Raw genomic sequence first — 24,636 nt, 5'->3', positions numbered from 1 at the left:
TCAGATGATTCAGAACACTTGACAAGAACAGTTTATAGTTGAACAAGTTGATAAAACCCTGAAGTCTTATTTACCATTTATAGCCTCTGGTGCTTGGAACAACCCATATATATATATATATTTTTTTAATTTATTCATTTTTTTTTAGAGAGGAAGGAGAGAAAGAGAGAGAGAGAGAGAGAAAGAGAGAGAAAGAGAGAGAAAGAGAGTAGGGGGTAGGAGCAGGAAGCATCAATTTCCACATGTGCCTTAACTAAGGAAGCTAGAGGTTTCGATCTGGCAATCTCAGAGTTCCAAGTTGACACTTTATCCACTGCACCACCACAGGTCAGGTGGAACAACCCATATTTTTATCATGCGCATCTTTCTTATCTTGTAGGGCTAATGTTAACGCAACAGATAATTTTCTGTGGACTCCGCTTCATTTTGCGTGCCACGCAGGCCAACAAGACATTGTTGAGCTTCTTGTGAAATCCGGAGCCATGATCGATGCAGTTTCGATCAACAACTCAACCCCTTTAAGTAGAGCCATTGAGAGCTGCAGACTGGACACTGTCAAATACCTGCTTGATATCGGCGCTAAATTCCAGCTGGAAAATAGAAAAGGTATGTGTTCACATTGTTGGAGATTCGGGTTAGAAAAGGAGAAGTTATATTTGATTCCAAACCCCTTCTGATTCTTGTACGACCACATTTTCCCCTGAATTACTGCAGCAAATATAAGCCTGAGTTAAATGTTATGGGAGTTTGTCTTATACTCAGTGCTTTTCAAATCACTGGTGTTAAAGGGCCAATTCTTTATGTTTGCAGTCTTTTATGGATTGATACTTTTGCAAAATATAAGAAGAAATTATTTACTAGAAAAAGAAAGTGGAAAAACACCACAAAATACAGCCCAAACATTTATTATTAGATTCAAATGACAGAAAACTCTTCTACCATATGGCTACAAAAATTTATAAATACTTAACACTTAGTTGCTCTGCTTATTTCATTGTGGCCCAGTGACCATTACATTGTGGCCTTCACCAGTGTGCAGATCACCTTGAGTTATCGCACTGTTTCAACTCTCAATTTCTAGTATGAATATTTGGCATCGTTTAAAGTGTCTGGATTTGGAGTCCGTCTAAAGCTGGGCAAAGTCATTTCTAAACTGAGGCCCTCTGCCATGGCCAGCTAGCTCAATGGTAGAGTGTCAGCCTGACATACAGACATCTGGGTTTGATCCCCGATCAGGGCACACATAAGAAGTGACCATCTGCTTTTCTTTCTCTCCTCTACCCCTTTAGTCTCCCTTCCTCTCTCACAGCCTGTGCTTTGGTTGGTTTGAGCATCAGCCCCAGATGAGGGTTGCTGGGTGGATCCGGGTTGGGACACATGCAGAAGTCTGTCTATCTCCCCTCCTCTCATTAAAAAATAAAAAATTGAGGCTCTCTCTAGGAAGTAAATGGAAGGCCTAACTTATAAATATCAAAAGGGAAGAATAAAAAATCATTTGATTAAATATTTGAGCTCCTTACTTGAGGCATTATCTTACAGTGGAGCCTGTTGCTTCTTTTTGAAGAAGAGCATTACACCCCTGGCTGCTTCGGGCTGCTTCAGCCCTGGGTAGTATGATGCCACGCCTGCCTGAGGACATTACAAGTGTCATAAAGTCTAGTCATTCACACAGGACACTTGTGACCATCAGTTTCCCCAGGCCTCTAAAAATATACCTCCTTACATCATGGAAAGGGGAGGACAACATCAGATTGTCACATGAAATGAAAGGAAATGTGCACAGAGTGGAATGAGAACCAGTCATCAGGCATTCAAAATGTAACCTACCAAGATTCCCTACCAACTTTTTAAGAAACATCTTCAAAATATTAACAAGAAAAAGTGGGTTAGCCAGTAAATGATGTTTTAATTACGAGATTTTGGAGCTGGGTTCACCTCTGAGAATATCTGATCTAACTCTGTGACCTTACACCTACCAGTTGCTTTAGAAACACCCTTGGTACCACATGCTCAGGGCTGATGTGCTGAGATTTCTCTACCTGGTTTCTTATTCACCTGTTTATTATAGCTCTGGGCTTATGTTTTAAAACAGGCCACACTGCCATGGATGTTGCAAAGGCATATGCTGACTACAGAATAATTGATTTGATTAAAGAAAAGTTAGATAATATGCCAAAACCATCAGAAAACCAAAAACTGAAAGGCAAGGCACCTTTTAAAGTAAGAACTGAAGGCCCTGAAATGAAGAAACAAGAGGTAAGAAAAGTATTCGATAAGTAACTGGAATGTCTTAAAAACTTGCTGGGGAATGGGACAGTGGTGGCACTATTTACATACTGTTAAACAACACGGGCCAAATAATAGACAACCTATCATTTCAGCACCGTTATGCAATACCTTTAAAGCAATATCTTGTCCTGGCCAGATTGCTCAATGGATAAAGCATCGTCCTGGCACACCAAGATTGTGGGTTTGATCCCTGGTCAGGGCATGTACTAGAAGCCATCAATGAGTGCACAACTAAATGGAACAACTAAGTATAACAACAAGTTGATGCTTCTCTCTCTCTCTCTCTCTTTCTAAAATCAATCAATGAAAAAGAAAAATAATATATCTAGCAAGGAAATTCTTATTATTGAGAAGTCTAAAAGTATTTGTTGCAAACAGAATCCACACAAAAATCAAGTTGGTTTGCCAGATACCATTAGAACGTTGAAAAACAAGAACTGATGATGGATATATATGCATATTTGTATGTGTGCATACACACACACACACACACACACATATATATAATAGGTATATTTGGTCCTGAATTATAAAGATTTAAATAGATGGCCCAAAAGGGAAGGAGGGTAACCCTTATGAGGAATAAAGTAAAGCTTGGTGTTCCTTCATTTTGATGTTATACTCTTTCATTTCTCATCTTAAACCACCCCTGCCCAAGCCACTTGTAACTTGGAAGAATGTAATGCAATATGACTTTAAAATGTGTAAAGCACCAAATCCACTGACCCGGCAATCTGGAGGGGTGTGGGCACCTCTACACTACCAGGAGAAAGTTGAGGTTGTTGCCCATGGGGATTTCTGAGACATTAAGGCTTTGCCATTAGCAGGGAAGCTCTAAGTGCATTTCTAGGCTAGAAGCTTCTTTTAGCTTCCCTGGAGATTCTTGCAGACCCATGGCAAAGGATGAAAGTTAAGAAGGAAAAGCTTCAATGTTATCAAGTGGGAAGAGGAAGTTGTAGGTAGTAGGAAGGACAAGATTAAGGATAGATAGAGGTAAAGAAGGCTCAATCTGCTAACGGGGCTACTGTGCGCACAATGATCATTTCAGTAAGAATACATCCTTCTGACTAATGAATGCCTACACGTCAGGGATAGATACCTTGAGGATTTATGAGATGTGTCACTGATGCTACTAATTAAGTAGAGTTAAATAAGGCAAACTAATTATCTCTCCCTACCCAAAGTTAAAATAATATTCTATTTCATTTCAAGTTATAATTTAGGTAGTAGCATTTTTAGTTTTTAGTTTTCTGGCTTCAGAGTGAAATGTAGAACAGAAAATAATGTTAGTGTATACATGTCTGTGGAATTAATAGTTATTTTCTTTTGTCTTGTCTCCAGGAATCACTTTCATTTTATACTGTACCAACCGTATTAGAGGAAAAGAAAATACGCAAGGATAATGTGGTTCATCTCAATTCACTGATCGCTAGTGGTTATACCAAGAAAGTGGACATTACATTCATTCCACGAAGGGTAGGTACTTTGGAAAGATTTTCATAACATGGTATAAAGTCATAATGTCATTTTTCCAATACGATTTATGTAAAACACCCAATCTAAAGCCAAAAGGTTACTTTTCATAGTTACTATTTGAAGATGTCCTTTTGCCAGGTCCTGCTACTTCTGACTCAGCTAGTCCAACTTGTTTAGCTCCCAGTATCTGGCTCCCTCTGTTACGGTTTCTATATTGACATTCTCATTTTCCTTGACAGATTAAAGTCTCCTTTGGTCAATATCATTCCCTATAGCCATTTAGTCACTAAGTGCTAGAAATACCTTCCCTTGGGTACCTTAGACTCAACACTTCTTCTTTGTAATTGCTACCACCAACTCCTTAATTAGTAGGAGTTGAATAAAGAGTAGATTTATTCAGTAGCTTCCTGAGACATCTACAATTAAATAGGTGGAGACATCTTTAGAGAATAAGAATGAACTTGCCAATGCCCATCAAACCGTGCTGAAAAAGAGACCACCAGCTTTCTCGGCCTTCTACTATGAAAATAATTTTGATTTCCCCATAAGATGAAATGGTAGTAAACGAAATGACCTAATTTCATTGCTTTCTGGTTTAGACATTCTAAAAAGAACAGCAGCTGGCCCACAAGCCATCAGAGAGGTAACTAAAGAGCGTGTCAGCTGTCCAAATAGTCGGCATCAGAAACAGTGATGCCCACGTAACCACTGATGTCGCGTAAGAGGAAAAAGAAACAAGTTAAAATAGGTTTAGAAGTAAATGTGGAAGTTTCAAATGAACCATATGGAAAATTATCTGGATATAGCATGTTGATTGGCGCTCATACTCATACGTGCTCTGGATGTGGTTTTCTATTTCAGGTCTGGAGTCCCAAAGCCACAACGGCAGAGCTGATCAGGAAGAGGGAACTGCGGAGGGAGAGGTTCACTTACGAGGTGGACTTCGAAGATTTCATGATGCCCTTTCAGAAGAACATCACAGAGAAAGCTCGAGCACTGGAGGCTGCTTTCAAGAACTAAACCACAGAGGTTGCGTCTTGGGTTGAACATTTCGAGGCCCAAGGACTAAACTCTGAAGAAAGTGGGTATTTCCGTCAAAGCCAAAGCAATCAACAAATTGTTTTTAAGCAAATATTTGTTTTTGCTTTAACAACTATAAATATTCTGAGCTTTCTAGACAAGGTATATTCTGTTTTGCAAGGAATTACATGTCATTCTGGATAAACCCTCTCATCCTTAAGATTGTAGCGGATATAAATGGCATTTTGGTTATAAATATAACATTATTGTAAAAAAAAATTACTAAATGCACACCATTATGTCTGCTAAAGATGTAACCCTTTTTTAAGAGGATAGGGGGACAGATCAGGACAGACAGACAGGAAGGGAAGGAGATGAGAAGCATTAACTCATGGTTGCAGCACCTTAGTTGTTCATTGATTGCTTTCTCACACGTGCCTTGACTCAGGAGCTACAGCAGAGCCAGTGACCCCTTGTTCAAGCCAGCGACCTTGGGCTCAAGCCAGCCACCATGAAATCGTATCTATGATCCCATGCCCCAGCCAGTGTGCCTACACTCATTTCAGAGTGTAGGTAACCTCTGGGTTTCAAACCTGGGGCCTCAGTATCCCAGGCTAATTCTCTATTCTCTGTGCCACCACCTGATCAAGCTAATCCTGGAAATTGATGAAAACAATTTAATAGTAGGGAAGAGGATGAGTCTTTAGTCCATTAAGGAAGGACTCACACATTATTATATTTGTTTCTCACACATTATTATAAGTGATATCTGTTGGGTTAGCAAAACTTTGACACCTCTGGCAGACACTGTCAGCACTCCGCCCTTTTCTCTGCTTTGGGATTGTGGCATCCTCACACCTGACTTCCAGATGCTAGAGCGCTGCCTCTGACGCTTAAACTGGTACAGTAGGAACCAAAGTATGTGGGGTATAAGTGCCTCCTGGAAGCAGCCCTCAAGCAGTGACTGAACAGATTCAGTGTATCGATTGACACCCCAGCTCCCTCATCATTCTGGTGGGATTATTCTAAAGTACATGTTTGCCCTGGCTGGTTGGCTCAATCGTAGATCATTGGCCCAGTGTGTTGAAGTCTCAGGTTCAATTCCCAGCCAGGGCACGCAGAAGCCACCATTTGCTTCTCTACCCCTCCCCCATCTCTCTCTCTCTCTCTCTCTCTCTCTCTCTCTCTCTCTCTCTCTCTCTCTCTCTCTCCTCCCACAGCCATGGCTCAAAAGAGTCAAGCAAGAGCAAGTTGACCCTGAGCCCTGAGGATGGCTCCAGGGCTTCGCCTCTGGTGCTAACATAGCTCAGTTGCCAAGCAATGGAGCAGTGGCCCCAAATAAGCAGAGCATCACCCTGTAGGGGGCTTGCTAGGCTGATCCCAGTCAGGGCGCATGTGGAAATCTGTCTGTCTTCCTGTCTCACACTTAAAAAAGTAATAAATAAATAAAGTATATGTTTACACTGACTTCTAGAGCCCCCCAGGCAGATTAAGATCAAGACGCCCACAGTGGTGACTTGGATGATAACACATCCTTCATTGGCCTCCTTCTCTGCCCTGTTTTCTCACTTTTCTCGACCCCTTCTGGTCTTTATTGAGATCACCTCCCAAATACTTATACCCAAAATCTGTGTCAGGATTCCTTCCGTGAGGACCCAAACTAAGACATCTGTGTGATATTATGATTCTGAGTCTTTCTCCATTGATTTATGTATTTAAATCGGAATAGACTCATGTGTTCTTTTTCTTATTTAATGGGTTATAATCCTTTGCTCTCATTATTTATTTAGATAATTAAATTGTCCTAGATTTGGCTAGGGGAATCCCCTTCAAGCTGGTTCCTGAGAACATGACATTTTATTGCCTAAAATAATTAGAGGACTCCTGAATGTGAGGGAAAATGCCTACCCTGGTTTCACTCAGGAACATGAGAAATGGGGCTGCAACAGCAGATATGCAGAGGTTATCACACTCTGCTGGCACCCTAGGTCACCTTCAGCCATTTGCAAACATAAGCTGAGAGGAAATGTGAATGACAAGTCTTACTCTTTTTTTTTTTTCTTTCTGAATTTAACACTAAACCCAAACAGAGCATAGCCAAAGTTCTTTGGTAGTCCTATAAGGCTACCAGTGTTTTCCAAAAAGTGGTCCATGAACAAGCACCATCAACATTACCCAGGAGCTTGGTCCCACTGCCCCCCACAAATTATACTCCAATTTATACTCCAGGATTCTACATAGGCATATAGAAGATTTTTTAGAGAAAAATTTCCTGGCATAAAAAGACAATCTATCAAAGTTACATTTTAAAAAATCATTAAGGCCCTGGCCGGTTGGCTCAGTGGTAGAGCGTCGGCCTGGCGTGCAGAAGTCCTGGGTTCGATTCCTGGCCAGGGCACACAGGAGAAGCGCCCATCTGCTTCTCCACCCCTCCCCCTCTCCTTCCTCTCTGTCTCTTCCCCTCCAGCACCGAGGCTCCATTGGAGCAAAGATGGCCCCGGCGCTGGGGATGGCTCCTTGGCCTCTGCCCCAGGCGCTAGAGTGGCTCTGGTCGTGACAGAGCGACACCCCGGAGGGGCAGAGCATCACCCCCTGGTGGTCAGAGCGTCGCCCCCTGGTGGGCGTGCCAGGTGGATCCCGGTCGGGCACATGCAGGAGTCTGTCTGACTGTCTCTCCCCGTTTCCAGCTTCAGAAAAATACAAAAAAAAAAAAAAATCATTAAAAATAACATATATACAATATAATAATCTCAGATTTATAAATATGCAACACAGATAAATAGTCATTTTTGTGGGTTTTAACATTATGAATTACATTTTATTATCTTGTTTTGGTTTATTCATATTTTCCTTTTTTTTTTTTTTTTTTTACCGTGAACATGTATTACTTTGCAATAAACAACAAAATTTTATTTTGAAAAAATGCAAGTTGACCTAGAAGTAAAAAATACCAGTGATTTTATTAGTTTTTGCCTCTTTTATCCCTTTATGTATCTTGACTTAGTTAAGAGTCTCTCAGAAGGAGACATTGAGTCAAGAATTCAGGAGCAAGTGATTTGTTAAGGAAATGCTCCCAGGTGACCCCAGGGAGGGGTCAAGGGGTAAAGCAGGACAAGAAAGTGAAAAAATTCAACAAGGGTGAGCTTCCCTATTGTTGGGGGAACCCCCAAAAGTCTAAATTCAGGATCAATTCCGAAGAACTGACATGTCACCTTATCTAAATGCAGAGGAACTATAATTTAATAATGTGTCTCTCAATAAGCTATTGTGAAACTCAAATGAAATGACATTGGTAAGGTTTCTAGTTTGGTGCCTACACAAAGTCTGTGCTCAGTGAGTGGCTGTTTTTAACCTCCTTTATTCCCCAGTTGCAAGGTAAGTCAAAAGAAGGCACAGGGATGAGGACCCAGGCCTAGATAACCAGAAGAATAAAGGTTCGTTGAAGCAGATATACTTGAAGAGTGCCAGTTGAAGTAATTTAAATATATAGGTATGCTGTTTATCTACTTTCTATAAATAGAGAATAAAAAGCACCACTCATTTTCTATGGCAATAATTGTTCATTCCAGTAATTCTAGTGGATAGTCAACCAAGTTTATTCCCCCCCCCCCCGGGCTTAACCAATTTGTTCTAAAAACTAAATAATTAGGTAATAAAATAGTGTCTTAGGTCTAACTTCCAAGAAACAGAGCCCCAGAGACGAACTCTTGCACAAGTGCTTTATTGAGGGATGCTTCCAGGAGACATTTTTAAGGGCATAAGGGAAACAGGATTAAAAATAAAAAATAAAAGACTTAAAGAAGAGAATGTTAGGCTTAGCTTGATCCCATAGTAAGCCATGAAGAATGAAATGTACTGATATCCCCATGCCCATAGGCTATTACTGGTATTATAGCCTATATCAGGAAGTCATCAGAAACCTTACAGAGAGGCAAGGTGGCTCCAATCAGTCAAAGGCAATCTTCCTCAAAATGGGTAGCTCTGAGCCAAAAGCAACCACCAACCACAGCAGCTGACAATGGTAAAGGAAATCTGGGTAGGGCACCGACAGCATCCTTTATAATTGACACGCTTTTGTGTGTAGGGTTTGGGTGTGAAGTTTCAGACAGTGACTTCTTGAGGATCATTCTGTATAATCAAGCTTTCTCTTTTAAAGAAACATAACTGATACAGACTTTCAAACTTGTCTAAAACACTCTTAAAGAATAAAGTATGAGCAAGAATAGCAATGGGAACTGATTCAGCAGCTACTTAAAAGAGGAAAGCAATTCACAAATCCCACTGGCAGTTTCTATTTCTTCAAACGAGTTGAGCATGATATCAATCATTGAACATTAGAAACATGAGAGTCAGAAAGATGCATTCAATCCCATGCTCAGGATAAAGTCATGTCTAATTGGTACAAATGAATCAGCCCCGGGGCAGTTAGTTTAACAATTGTTATTGAATTCACCATTTAACAAATTCACTATGTGGACATAAAGGTGCCCAAGAGAACTATTCTGTCAATAGTTTGTTTTTAAGGAGGGTGGCGTGAAAAGAAAGAATTCAGATGACTCCTAACGTGAATATAAATTTGAAGTATAAATTTGTAGTACCCTGATCTGTGCTGTTATTTGCTAAATACAATGTGTCTGTAAAGTCATGGTACACTTTTGACTGGTCACAGGAAAGCAACAAAAGATGATAGAAATGTGAAATCTGCACCAAATAAAAGGAAAACTCTCCCAATTTCATACTTATTCAGTGCAGTTCAATGTGGGCTCACGCACAAATTTTTTTTAGGGCTCCTTAGGTAGCTATCCCATATAGCCTCTACAGACTCATCACTGACTGATGGCCTACCAGAATGGTGTTTCTCCACCAAACTGCTGGTTTCCTTCAACTGCTTATCCCACCGAGTAATGTTATTCCTATGTGGTGGTGCTTCGTTATAAACGCGCCAATATTCACGTTGCACTTTAGTGACAGATTCAAATTTAGTGAGCCACAGAACACACTGAACTTTCCTCTGTACCATCCACATCTCAACTGGCATGGCCATGGGCTGCTCCTATTATGTCATCATCTGTGCATGTGCACATGCTGCCACTCATCCTACAGAAACTGGGAGGGTTTTCCTTTTATTTGGTGCAGATTTCACATTTCTATCATATTTTGTTGCTTTCCTGTGACTGGTCAAAAGTGCACCATGACTTTACGGACACACTGTATTTGTAAAAGGAAGTATTTCCCCCTGGATTTGTGTTTCTTTAACAGTGAGTGGGTTCTGGGGGATATTTACAAATGAAGGGGCATGTGTACAGATCAAAGAGCTCGCACTAATAGTCTCACCTCCTTAGCTGATTGTTACACATCATGAGTTTTATCTGGGCAATAAGGAAGAGTGAATATTCTATCAATATTCTGGAACTCACTGGAGATTTTTTATCCCAGATAAACAGTTGAGTATTATGTGATGTGTGTATGTATGTTTTATGCAGTGTTAATAATGAAGGTCTTTCCCTTTTATGTTTAGTAAATAGACCTTTGAAGAAGCACGAACACACAGGAGATTATTTTATTATCATATTTTAAAGAATTTTTTACAAGATGATATGAAATATCCATCTATTTCTGTAAATTTGGGACATGCAGTGTGATGCTTCCCTCCTAAAGAAGTTGAGAGAGAAATAAGGATGTCCTAATAAAAATTAAAGACTAAAATCAACAAAATGTGCACTGGACAAACTATCATTGATAAGTTTGAATGGTTCTCTCTCTTTTTTTAATGTTTATTTTATTGATTTGAGAGAGAGAGAGAGAGAGAAACATCAATCTGTTCCTTTATGTGTCCTGACTGAGAATCGAACCAGCAAACTCTGTACTTCGGGAAAATGCCAACCAGAGCTGAATGGATCTGGCCAGAACTGAATGGATCTCAAGTAAAAGCAACATGTTGCATAGCTAAAGAAAAAAAGGGTCAACCAGAAAATAAAAATTGATCAGCAATAGAATCACTGTTAAATGAGAGCAGCCAGGGTGACTATGCGTCTCCTGACCCTGTCTGTGTAACAGATGTATTTTTATTATAGCTCTACCTTTCAAGGCTCATACCACTAAAATTTTGAATCAACCAGCAACACTTTTTCTGCACACAATTTAGTTTTATTTATTCATTCAGCAACTGTTTACTGAGCACTGATAATGACAATCCTGGGCCGTTCCTTGCTCTTCCCCTGTGGTGCATCATGGGAGAGTAATCCGCTCAGATTGTCTCTCCCAGGTTTCTGCATCATCTGGCTCCCAGATGGACTCAGACAATGCCAGACACTGGTAAGAGAGACGAGCAGGAGGAGAGGAGAAGCTGGGATAGTTTTTCCTTTCCCTCTGCCTTGGGCACCATCCCAGCCAATATCTGTCCATTTCCCCAATGGCTCCCATTCCTACCTTTACATCCTGCCATGGTTCCAGCTTCTACCAGGTGACCCTGGCGCCTGGGTTCGGTAGGACCACCTCTTCCCTCTGTCCCTCTAGTCTAGGGATGGTGCCAGCTTCCTTTTGTTGTTAATGTCTGGGCTGCCTTATGGTGCCCTGGATGGTTCCTCAGCCGTGTGTGTGTGTGTGTGTGTGTGTGTGTGTGTGTGTGTGTGTGTGTGTTAGAGAGAGAGAGAGAGAGAGGGAGAGAGAGAGAGAGATAAGGACAGACAGACAGAAAGGGAAAGAGATGAGATGCATCAATTCTTCGTTGCGGTTCCTTATTGTTCAATGATTGCTTTCTCATATGTGCCTTGACCGGGGGGCTACAGCAGAGCAAGTGACCCCTTGCTCAAGCCAGTGACCCCTTGCTCAAGCCAGCAACCTTGGGTTCAAGCCAGTGACCTTGGGTTTCAAGCCAGTGACTTTGGGCTCAAGCCAGCGCCACGGAGTCATGTCTATGATCCCACACCAGTGACCTAGTGCTCAAACTGGATAAGCCTGCGCTCTAGCTGGCAACCTCAGGGTTTTGAACCTGGATCCTCTGAGTCCCAGTCCAATGCTCTATCCACTGTGCCACCGTCTGGTCAGGCCCTCAGCCTCTTTATTTCACCTGTGCTACCACATCCTTGCATTAACTTCCCTCTGTAAGATCTATAGTGGTTTTTGGTTTCCCTGGATGGGTACTGATTTATCGAGCACTATAGCATGTCAGGAGTAAGTGAAATGCAAAATCAGGCATGGCCGGCACCCTCATGAATCTTACAGTTTGGTAGGAGAGACATATTTCAATAGAATGATCACAAAATGTCCCATGTGATATCTACACAAAGTTGAGTAATTGAAGATTATCACAAGACTCTGAAGATTGCACAGGGTATTTATAATACAGGTTTTAATATAGGAAAATAGTACAATATGGCCAGTCAGAGAGAGCATATAGACTGTCATATTGAGTCTAAGACTTCTAGAAATAACCACTCCAGGGTCCTTTCTTAGTTACTCTGGACAGGACACACTTTACTTCAGAGAATACCTTATCAAGATAACTGTGAGCCCAGGTGCACATTTATTGGGGTAGGGGGCTCTATATCAAGCCAAGTGGAAATTGTTGTTGGGCAGATAAAATACATTATGCTCACTTTGTTAAAGATGGCACTGTCCACATGGAAGACCGTTGCCCAGGTGATAGTATTAATTGCCCTTCTTGGTTGGGATGGGCGTGATTGTATTAATGTGTTTTGGGGGAGGGCTTTCGCGCCAAAAGGTTTTAAAAAGGAGAGATCACATTGTTTCAGAGAAGAGCGATTATGTTCTAGGAGGAGCCCATACTGTAAGAGAGCAGAGAAAGGCCATGTGGAGGAGGCCAGGAGAAGCAGCCAAGATGGTGGAGTGCTGAAGGAGAAGCCGGTTTGTGCAAAGTTTGTGCAGAGAGAAGGAAGGAGATGGGGAACAGAGATGAATAAGTCTGGTGAGCTAGAAACCTTTGATTCTAGGAAACTCGGATAAGTCAGTAGCTTTGTGAGTGCTGAGTGAGTGGCTTTTGGAGCCCAGTGACTGTTTTTACTTGCCCACCGGGTGCAAGCTAGGATTAAAGCTAATGGCCGACCAGTTCTTGGCTCCGTTGTTTCTTTACCGACTGTCCAAATCTAATGCGAACCTGCATTGGCCAGGCAGCTGTGATGGTGGCTGTGGCTACTGGCTTTACAATTATTAATCCAAATATCCCCTAAGAAGTATAGATAAGCTAATATAGGTTACCTCCAAATTAATTTTGAACTTTAAACAGAGCATTATAAAGTCCTAGCTAGGACAATTCATTCTTATCTTCACCAGACTTTCAGGCATCCGAAGACTTAAACGTGGTGCTACCCTGGTATAGCTGCAAGGTGACCCTGACCTGACATAGCACGTGAACCTGTAGCACACACTACAGACCGGGGGCAACTCACATGAAGGAAATGCATATAACTGAGATCTGAAGGATGACTAAGGGATTAAGTTGGTCCTGATGGGAGGGAAGAGTCTGGTGGAAGAAACAGCATTTTTTTTTCTTTTTTTGTATTTTTCTGAAGCTGGAAACGGGGAGAGACAGTCAGACAGACTCCCGCATGCGCCCGACCGGGATCCACTCGGCACGCCCACCAGGGGCCACGCTCTGCCCACCAGGGGGCGATGCTCTGCCCCTCCGGGGCGTCGCTCTGTCGCGACCAGAGCCACTCTAGCGCCTGGGGCAGAGGCCAAGGAGCCATCCCCAGTGCCCGGGCCATCTTTGCTCCAATGGAGCCTCAGCTGCGGGAGGGGAAGAGAGAGACAGAGAGGAAGGAGGGGGGGGGATGGAGAAGCAAATGGGCGCTTCTCCTATGTGCCCTGGCCAGGAATCGAACCAGGGTCCCCCGCGCGCCAGGCCAACGCTCTACCGCTGAGCCAACTGGCCAGGGCTGAAACAGCATTTTTAAACTGCATTTTGCTTGGCAGATCCACCTCAGTAAATGAAATGAAGGCAGTGTGATGAGAAAATAAATAGAAATCGACAGGAGGGAGAGGCCAAAGTCAGACCCATTGAGCCCCACTAGGGTTTTTATTGGACCAGCTGGGGAAGAGTCCCTCTTTTCATGTGGGACTCGAGCAGGCTGCAAGCCTGAAGCTGCTGGTGGACATTACTGCTGTGTAGGACTATTCGGCTGAGGTTGGAGAGCAAACAAACGAGAGCAGGGCTAAGAGAGTGAGAGAGCTGGTGAGCAAGAGCTCGGCAGCATGGGAGAGAGCGGTGCTGGAGTCTTCAGTGCTGTCTTCCGTCCTCCCCTGGACATTCTAAACTTTATCAAACGGGTCTGTGCTCAGAGATCTAACACAAAAAGGGCTACCCTTCCAAGGCTATTGAGAAGCACCAGGAATCGGTATTACTAAAATCAAGGGAATCCTAAGGGCTAGGGAGGAATCAGCAGAATCAAATGGAAATCCACCACCTCCCAAAATGCATATGAAGGCTTACAAATCCCTCCACCGAAATCCTTGCCATGTTCAAAATATAACAATCTCAACTTAAAACTTGTTTAAGTTAGTCATCATACACAACTAAAAATACTGTAAGTACTTCCCCAGAGCCTAGTCACATGGAGAATTATGCTAATTCATCCCTGACTGTTAAACTCCTGAGTTTCTGCATCTGCTCGTTAGAGTATTTCTTTGTTTCTTATGACTGGTGTAACCATGTAGAAATTTCATTTCTTTAATGTGATATTTTCTCATTCCTTGCCTTTTGATTCAAACTGGCCTCACCCAGCTCCATGACTCCCCTGCCTACTTCTCCCTTGTAGGGCCACTCCCTTAATCATTAAGCCCTCAAGACCAAATAAATTTATGGTGATCAGCATCAGATAATCTTAGGAATAAAGCATCAGGTCCATTGTCCCCAGAGGCAAAGTTGTAGTCAAACTAGAGATAATGTCTAGGCCTCCTTTGTGTTTTAGTTCTAGGACCAAAAAAGCTGCAAAACCAGATGAAAAGATGCCATGGCTGACATCCGGACTAGCTATCTGATCAACCACTCCCTGCCCTAGATTCAACCAATGAGTAAAGACCATAACACTAACTCCCTTGGTTACCATGATTAATGACTGTCCCCTCATTTAACCCATCTCCTGGAAGCCATCAGGTGGCCAGGTTTTTGAGCATTAGCTCACCTGCGTCAAGGCATGGGCCACTCCTAAAAATAAACCCTTACTTTCTTTGCTACAAACTCCTGTTTGCATCTTATTGGGCCTTGATACACATGAGCAAACGGACCCCTTTAGTCCGTTAACCCTAGAGTATATCAGCTTTCCCTTTTGCCCCCATCACATACCTATTTGTATGAGGCAAGTCTTCTAACTGGCTGCCTCTAAACAGTGCCCACTGTTAGAGCCCTGGCCGGTTGGCTCAGCGGTAGAGCGTCGGCCTAGCGTGCGGAGGACCCGGGTTCGATTCCCGGCCAGGGCACACAGGAGAAGCGCCCATTTGCTTCTCCACTCCTCCGCCGCGCCTTACTCTCTGTCTCTCTCTTCCCCTCCCGCAGCCGGGGCTCCATTGGAGCAGGGATGGCCCGGGCGCTGGGGATGGCTCTGTGGCCTCTGCCTCAGGCGCTAGAATGGCTCTGGTCGCAACATGGCGACGCTCAGGATGGGCAGAGCATCGCCCCTTGGTGGGCAGATGGTGGGCGCGCCGGGTGGATCCCGGTCGGGCGCATGTGGGAGTCTGTCTGTCTCTCCCTGTTTCCAGCTTCAGAAAAATGCAAAAATATATATATATATATATTTAAACAGTGCCCACTGTTAGAAAGACACCCTTACCCCACTGCTCTCCTATTTAAGCTTCAACTCCACGTCAGGCCCCAGGATGGATAAAAATTGTCAATCGTGCTGAAGAAGTGAAGAGAGTACAAATAAACAAGGAGCAGGCAGTCTTGAAACCTCTTTGCAAATGACTTTGCAAGTTTTTCCTTCTTGCAGGGTGGAGTGGGAGGCAGAACTGGCAGAATAAAAACACTATTCCTGGACCACACATCAGCAGATAAATGTGCTCTGCAGAATTAAAATTACCCTTGTGGCGCTAATTCCTAAATGCGCCCTGTGTTTTGTGATGTAAATGAGAACACATCCCCTTATATTTTCCTTTGGGTCTTGGACCCACAGAATTGTAGCGGCATAAACTCGCTGTCATCAAAATTCTCTCCATTGTTTAACAAAACCTTTGGCTTTTCTGCATTTGGTATGTGCGAGCAGAAATGCACAAAAAAATAAGAACAGATGATATTGTCTAAGCCATTTGGTAAGAAATGTCTGAAAAAATATATGTACTTATTGATTCAAATGCAGTCACTGCTTTGGTGGTTTTCGACCTCCTTTCTGCTTACAGAAATCATCTTGAAGAAAACAAACTCTCCTTAAATGTTTTATGCCTTATTCTAAAAATCAATAGTCAAAAAAGGTTCATCTTTTTCAAGCTTTTGGCAAAAAATTTAAAAAAGAAATTATTTTTATATAAACAAATTAACCAGAATAAAGAGAAAATTTTTCATTTTTATCTAACTTTTGTGGTTGTTTTTCGTTTTTCCATCTGTTTTCTCACCTTTAGCATAGGATTTTTAGCAAAGCTTAGAAGAAAAGAAACATAAATTGAATTTTGGGGAGCTCACCAGAAATCCTCCCCTAAAGACTAGAAGTCATTTATTCAGCCTGACTTGGTGGTGGCACAGCAGATAGAGTTTTGGCCTGGAACACAGAGGACCCAAGTTCAAAACCCTGAGGTCGCTAACTTGAGCATGGGCTCTTCTGGCTTGAGCGCAGGGTCGCTGGCTTGAGCGTGGGATCATAGACTTGACCTCATGGTCATTGGCTTTAACCCAAAGGTTGCAGGGTTGAGCAACGGGTCACTGGCTCAGCTGTTGCTCCCCAGTCAAGGCACATATGAGAAAGCAATCAATGAACAACTAAGGTGTTGTAGGAAGAATTGATGCTTCTCATCTCTCTCCCTTCCTATATTTCTGTCCCTATCTTACCCTCTCTTTATCTCTCTCACACACAAAAAAAGTCATTTATTCATTCATTCAACAAATATTGAGAATTTTTACTGTAGGGCTAGTAGTTGCCACCATTGTGGCCATGCACATGCAGGTTCCCATTGGGTTTGGGCAAATGGTAAAGAAACAGTGGAGCCAAAAAATGGTGGGCCATTCCTTTATTAAAGTCTTGCACTGGCTGACGAGCAAACACAGGGCTCCCAAAGCCACTGACACATTCTCCAGTTCCACAACCAGGAGAATCTTCTCTGATTTCTCCTAGAAGCAAAGGCCCCCACCAGTCTAAGTGGAGCTCGCAAAGCCCCTCGCCTCTGGTTCCCCAGCTTCACACCTCTTTCCCTGCCATCATGGCTTTCTCTCTCTTTCCCTGACATCTTGGCTTCTCTCTGTTCAGCACTCTGCCTTCTCTCTGCTCTCACTTTGCAAAAATGACTTCTCTCTGCACAAACTGCTTTCTTCTTCCTTCCTTCCTTTTAAAACTTTTCTGGCGTGAAAACCTCTCCTCCAGCAAACATTAGCAAGACAACGGCCCATCCCAAGCAGGGAGGTAATTTGTAATTTTACAGATCACATACCTGGTGCTGCCCAGCGCCATTTTTAGCAATAAAAATGAGCAAACATAAAAAAAATCATACTTTACACACTTACTTGCCCAACATCTACTTTTGCTGAACAGAGCATAGTTACTGTTCCCTTGGCTCTTGCCACCACCATGTGCAGACAGTAATTAAGTAAACACAAGATTTCATTGTACATTGTGATAACTGTTATAATGGAAAAGTATTGGGTGAAGTTTTAGGTTAGGAGGCAGGTACGACTTCTCTGAAGAAGCACCTAAGCTAAAAAATGAGTAGAAGCAGTAGGGTTGGAGTGAAGGAGGGAGACACAATCTACACGCAAAGAAGAAGCTCCCACAAAGCTAAGAGATGGCTAAGAGCCTGGCTTGGTGAAAAGCAGAAGAAAGACAGAGTGGCTTTAACAAGGATGGTGGTGATGGGGAGAGCGCTGGGCATGAGGCTGAAAGGGAGGCTGGAACCAGATTTTGAGAACCTTGCAGAGAATAACAAAGAATGTGAATCTCCAAGTTCAATACAATGGCACTGAAATTCTCTTGATGAAAAGATCCTTCTGTCTGCTTTGCAGAAAAGGTTGAAATGAGGACAAAGAGGTAAAGATATCATTTAGGGTATTGTTATTCTGAGACATAAAGATGGCATATCTTAGAGTGTTGGATGTTGTGTTAACCAGTCTCCAAATTAGCCCCAATGATTCTTTCCTCCTTGTGTTCACATCCTGGTGTACGTAGTTCTCTTGAACATTAAACAGGGCTGAACTGTGTAACCAATAAGATCTCACAAAAATGAGGCTGTGTGACTCCCAAAGCTATGCCAAGAGATACCCTGCTCCCTTATGGGTCACTCATAGGGGGTATTCAGCTGCCATGCTGAGGATGCTCAGGAGCCCTCTGAAGAGGTTCCCTGTGGGGAGGAACTGAAGTCTCCCACCAACAACCAGCACAATGTCCCCAGCATGTGAGTGAGCCATGTTGGAAGGAGATCTTGCTGTGCTAGTCAAGCTCTCAGGTGACTACATCCCTGGTCCATGTCTCACACAACCTCAGGAGAGACCTCTGGCCAGAATCACCTGCTAAGCCACTCCCATAACTTTATCCCCAGAAAATGTGTGAGGTATAAAACTTTCATTGTTGTTTGGAGGCATTAAGTTTTAGGACAGTATATGATGCAACAAGAGATGACTGTTGTTGGGGAGGCATAGAGAAGAGAGTGGATTGGAAGAGTATTTGGAGGTAAATGAGATGAGATGTAGTGAAGGCCTGGATTTTTGGGTGTGGATCAAGGAGGGCAGCATAACACCTCCCAGGTTTCCGGCTGGTGCAACTGAAGAGTTTGCATTATATAGTGAGAGTGGGGAAGGCATCAAAAGGAACACCTCTGAGGTCAACATTTCCAAGATTTTGGAAATGTTTAGTTAGAGATACCTGTCAAACAACCAATTGCTCTATTATCTGTCACACTACAAAGTGCTAAATACATATATGTTTTCATCTTTCAGGTAAGCGTTATTGGACTTCTGTGTTCAAGTATTAACATTTGGATAGCTTTCAGGATTAAATTTTCATGTTAAGATTGAATGATACAAGTTACTTTTAGAAATGTCTACTATGACACTTACTAATATATGAAAATTATTGATCATCAAGATTGCAAATCGTATTTTCAGGTTGCAATAATTGACACTATACAAGAACCTCTAAGAACTTAACATTACTTTGCTTACAAAAGTAAACTCATAATGGCTAAAAACATGCCTAATCTCTTTTTCCATATACAATGGATTTACACAGCTCTTACCAAATGTAATTCAGAGAAATTTTAACTGTTTAATAAATACTTAAGCAGTGTTTAGTTTTAATTTGTAGTAAATTCAAAGCATATGGGTTTAAAGAAGAAAATCAAATAATATTCTAAAATAATACGGGCTCCTTTTTCTCAGAGCCATTTTTTCAGCATTTTATGCTTGCTCTATATGCACCTATAAATATGCATCTGTATAAATTATGACTAATCCTATTTTTACTTCTTCATGGTAAATCTTTTGCTGAATATGTGGATTCTTAATCTCCAGTGTATTAATGTACTAAAGAATAATAGAGTTGGCAACAGACATAGTTACATTCCATTAAAAACCAACTCTATAATTCACAATTGGACTCAGGTTCTTCTCCAGCCCAATGACACACATACTTCCAAACGTTCTAAACAAAGTTTCCAATTTTATCATTTCCAGTCACATTTTCCTCTGTAAAAAAAAAAAAAGAACATTCTATACTTAGATTGTTTTCCATGAGTTTGCAAAATAATACCTAAATAACTTGACAGTATGATTTGATTAAATTCAGTAATCTCTTGATAGGAGTGGTTTGATTTGAATAATCAAGTTATTAATAATCAAGAAGTTTCTTTAATTTTTATATGTATTTGAAATAATATTGTTTCTTATAAAAAGGATACACAATCGTACAGAAAAAAAATGGTGAATGGAAAGAAAGGAGAAAGAAAATCATCTATTTTTCCAACCCTGGAGAAAACCACTGTTATCCTCTTGAGGACTTGTCCCCTCCCTTTTGGTCTGCTCGTTTGCCATAAAGATAAATGCAAATACAAAATAGCATACACTCTTTTTTAACCTTTATTCCTAATTATAACTGTAACTTATAAGGCTCCTTCTAGAAAATTTTCAAAGTATAAAAATTATTAAGACAAAAATATAACTCAGGAAAAACCACCAGAGATGACCATATTCATATTTTAGCACAGGGGTCAGGAAACTTTTTGGCTGAGAGAGCCAATGAACGCCACATATTTTAAAATGTAATTCCATAAGAGCCATACAACGACCTGTGTACGTTATGTATTATCCAATAAAAATTTGATGTTGTCCCAAAGGATAGCTGTGATTGGCTCCAGCCACCCACGACCATGATCATGAGCTGTAGAAAATGAATGATTGTGGCCCTGGCCGGTTGGCTCAGCGGTAGAGCGTCGGCCTAGCGTGCGGAGGACCCGGGTTCGATTCCCGGCCAGGGCACACAGGAGAAGCGCCCATTTGCTTCTCCACCCCTCCGCCGTGCTTTCCTCTCTGTCTCTCTCTTCCCCTCCCGCAGCCAGGGCTCCATTGGAGCAGAGATGGCCCGGGCGCTGGGCATGGCTCTGTGGCCTCTGCCTCAGGCGCTAGAGTGGCTCTGGTCGCAATATGGCGACGCCCAGGATGGGCAGAGCACCCCCCCCTGGGGGGCAGAGCACCGCCCCTGGTGGGCGTGCCGGGTGGATCCCGGTCGGGCGCATGCGGGAGTCTGTCTGACTGTCTCACCCTGTTTCCAGCTTCAGAAAAAAAATGAAAAAAAAAAAAAAAAGAAAATGAATGATTGTAATATATATTGTTTTTTTTATTAAAGATTTGTCTGCGAGCCAGATGCAGCCATCAAAAGAGCCACATCTGGCTCGTGAGCCATAGGTTCCCGACCCCCGTTTTTGCACTTTCACTGAAAGCGACCATTATTTACCTTCTCCAGAGTTTGTTCCCAAGGTGTATTATGTAGAATGGGCCTCAGCAGCATGGATACATTTTCCAAAGTCCCAAATATTTACTCACTTCTGAGTTGGAGCACCTGCACTCATCATACATTTGCAATATGGGGCAACTCCAATGTTCTACAGCCCAATGTTGTAGATATGAAAGGTCCAGACTGTTCTTGTCAAGAGCGTCAGTTATGGGGAGAGTGTAGACTAGAAAACAATTATGATATAAAATGATGAGCACTAGCGTTTGAGATAAGCTCAGAATGCTACGGAGTTGGTAGGATGGAACATAAAGGTATCCTGCTTGGGGATACCAGTCACAGAGAACAAGCTTCCTGGAGGTTCTGCAGAAGGGCCTTGCTCTGGAAGGTGGGTGCAGCCAGGGACAAGGAAGAGGAGAATGAGCACAGAACACACTTGCAGGAATCAAAGGAAAGCCCACGTGGCTGGGGGACAGAAAGATCAAGACAAGAGATGAGATGGGAGAAATTGGCACAAGCTTTATATTCTGCAATAAGGAGTATGCATTTTATGCAAAAGGCAATGATACAATTAACCCTCATTAGGTCACAGAGTGACCTAATCAGGTATGCCTTTAAGAAAGAGTACTACTGTGACTGCCGGAGGGAAGCGATGGGACCATGGCAAAGTGAAGGCAGTTATGCCCATTAGACCCGGAGAAGACCCGAGGAAAGGCAGTGGTAATAATGAATGTTAGGGACATCGAGGAGGTTCAGAATATTCTTTACCCTCAGGACACTTAAGGATGAACTCTAAACGCCTACCAAATTATTAAGACCCTATTTCAAGACTTGCCTTGATAATCTCCTTTCAGTCTAATGATATGAGGTTAAACAAGGCAAATAAGATTATATTTTGGACCCTACTCCAAAGGGATCATTAAATTGGACACTACACTCTAAGTCAGAAGACAGGGACTTATGCTAGCTGTATCACATGTGGCGAGCAGATAGCTCAGCTTGATCAACTCAAAGATCCTTCTAGAGGCAATGTGACCACTGCAAAAGAACCAGAAAAATACTATTTGGGGCCATGGTGATTTATCAGAGCTACAGGTTGAAAAGAGAGTAAATTTATTCTGAACAATATTGTTACTAAACCATAGTCATTCATATAGTAAATCAATGAAACTGTTGTCCAACTAAATGCACATATGTTGGATGAACAGATGTTGGGTAGAGGATTAGGACTTTACAGGTACCAGGGGATATTGAGGTTCAATATTAATTGTTTTCTCTTTCCATTTGGGTTACTAACATGGTTTATTTGTAGATTCCCTTAATCAAGGTGACTGACACAAAAAGCTATCCAAATTTCTTAGCACAGCATTGACAACAACCTATAATTTGGCTCCTGAATACTTTTTATTGTCTTTAATATTTGGAACTTTCTAAAATGGTTTTGAATAATCTTGTGAGTAAATCATGAGTTTGATGTCACTGTGAGTATTATTTTTTTCTGAAAGGCAGAAAGGCCCTAGCCGAGTAGGTTGGTTGGTTGGAATGTCACTCGGAAGCACAGAGGTTGCCGGTTCGATCCCCAGTCTGGGCACATACAGGAATCGATCAATGTTCCTGTCTCTCTCTCTTTCTCTGCTTTTCTTACTAAATAAGTAAATAAATAATAAAAGGCAGAAAAACCACTGGAGGAGAGGTTTTACAGCTTTAATGTTTTATATAAGGATATGTCTATGTATTACTACTTTTTTCTTTCTTGCTACACAGTACCACATAAACAAATTCAACTAAGTTGATATAAGATATCAGATACAAGGTAAGAAATTCAGAAAACCTAGAATTTCTATAACATACCTATTTTAAGAGTGCATATGGCTTGACTAGGTTGGATCTTCTTATAAAGCAATGACTTAAGTCTTTGATTCATTCAACCTTACTTAAGAGTTAATTTTATGTTTCATGTTTCAAGAGTTAAAAATAGGTCATAAACACAGGGCCACTGAAAATTGTATCAAATTATAAACTGAGTACAGGTGTCTACTTCCATTGTAAAGCCTTTGCAAGGAAAGGTAAGTTGATGGAAAGAATCCATAATAGTTCAGAGAAACAATCAATTTTTCGATCGAAGGCACAAAAATGATGAAGAACCTCTGGGAGGCAGAAAACAATCATGTGCAGAAAAGATAACTCAAAATACATGTCAGAGAAAATGATTCTTCCAAAAATCAGAAACATCAGAGATGCCACCGATGGGAGAATATAAGGGAAGGCAACAATGTCATTGCGTGATGCTGTTTCCAGACATCCTTTAAAATATGAGATCTGAGCTTCATACCTTTTTAACAGTTTTAGTATCCTTTCTAGTGCTTCTTACTGAACATGCTCAGGAAAAAGCCACATGTCCCATAAGAGTGTGTCACACTGGAAAGAAGAAAAATGTAACTCAGGCCATTTTGGCAGTGACTTCATAACAAGAAAGATATCTGTGACTTGGGCCTTTAGGGAAGACATTCTTTTCAGAGTCATCTAAATTCTCTTCATGTCACACAATTACTCCCAGAATATTAAGACCCTAAAACACAGTCAGGACTAGCATTTGAGGGATATCGAATTACCTTTTGTCTGAGAGAAAAGAAAAAGTGGGAAAGTTTATAACCAGAATGATTTGAACAAGTCCAGTCCCAGGTATCTGAGCTGTCCCTACCACCTTTCGAGGGGATTGAGATTTTCTGTTTCTCAAATGGGATGTTCTTTTTTTCCTAAGGAACTATAGTCCCCATGTAACTTTAAAGGAATTAGAGAAACCTAGGGTGGAAGATGGGAATTGTCAAAACAGTGATTGGTGAAAATGGGGTTGGGAAATTTGACTAATGGTGAGTGTAGAGAAATTGACGAGAGGAGAAAAGCATGAATGTTAAAATCGTATTAAATGGAGAATTTTAGTTTTTCCTGTAGGAGATAGCTAAAAGCAATTTTATTCTGAATGAGAATGTGATTGCTAAAAATTACTCTTCAAGCAATCCAAATTTAAATTTTCTTGTTCTACACTCAGAATTTAAATGGAAAAAACTGATGGAGAAGATTTCAGGACCACTTCCTCCTCTTCATATGGCTGATTTCTTCCCATCTTCCAGGGTTCACCATAAAGATTACATCCTTACATAACGCTCTCTTTGACTACTTAGCAATATGGGCTTATCTAGCTCACTGGAATGCAATGAGTATTTCAAAGTCAAGTGATTAGGAAACCATGGGCCTCGAATACTGGTCAGGGAAATATGCACCCTTACCAACACTATCAGAGCTCCCCCTGCCTTGCCCAACTCCTGTTGGCCATCTCTTTGTTTTTCCTCGCTGGCAGCCTTGTATCAGTACCTACAAATCTCTCAAAAGACTCAATTTTGTCTGCAGGGGTATGATCCAACATCCAGGGCAGGTTGAGGATGTGTGAGTTCATGCCTCTGGAAGCAGCCCTCAAGAAAGGTCTGGTGGAAAATGCTGGATAAATGCTCCAATCCTCACCTTTCAGGGGGACAACACTGAGGCACTTTATACAAAGTCTCTGCAGAGTCCCCAAGGGCCTGAGTGTCAGCTGCTCACAGCAGGGACTCTGTTCATTAGCATACCCTTCATTGAGTTCCCTTCCTTCCCTCTCTCACTTCTCCACTCACCTTCCAGTGGTTACTGAAATCACCCCCAAAATAAACTACTTGCATATACATACTAATCACAGAGATCCAGACTAAAACAGCATTCT

The 24,636-nt window shown here is 41.8% G+C and overlaps 1 protein-coding gene across 5 annotated transcripts in view; it reads left to right on the top strand.

The window, feature by feature from the left end:
• The window catches only part of ANKEF1 (ankyrin repeat and EF-hand domain containing 1), a 31,219-nt gene extending 20,874 nt beyond the window's left edge, over positions 1-10,345 (top strand). For 4 of the 5 annotated variants that reach the window (XM_066235578.1, XM_066235577.1, XM_066235576.1 and 1 more), the window contains 4 exons: positions 380-606; positions 2,093-2,256; positions 3,631-3,765; positions 4,627-7,563. In XM_066235578.1, coding sequence (XP_066091675.1) covers positions 380-606; positions 2,093-2,256; positions 3,631-3,765; positions 4,627-4,785 — 685 coding nt within the window. In that variant the 3' untranslated portion in view covers positions 4,786-7,563. Of the gene's footprint in view, positions 1-379; positions 607-2,092; positions 2,257-3,630; positions 3,766-4,626; positions 7,564-10,303 lie in introns of those variants that run through there. The other variant, XR_010726081.1, reaches the window with a different exon arrangement.
• The last annotated feature ends 14,291 nt before the right edge of the window (positions 10,346-24,636 follow it).

The sequence above is a fragment of the Saccopteryx bilineata genome, chromosome 6 (genome assembly GCF_036850765.1).
Source record: "Saccopteryx bilineata isolate mSacBil1 chromosome 6, mSacBil1_pri_phased_curated, whole genome shotgun sequence".
Classification (NCBI taxonomy): domain Eukaryota; kingdom Metazoa; phylum Chordata; class Mammalia; order Chiroptera; family Emballonuridae; genus Saccopteryx; species Saccopteryx bilineata.
This window is presented reverse-complemented; position numbering and strand designations above follow the sequence as displayed.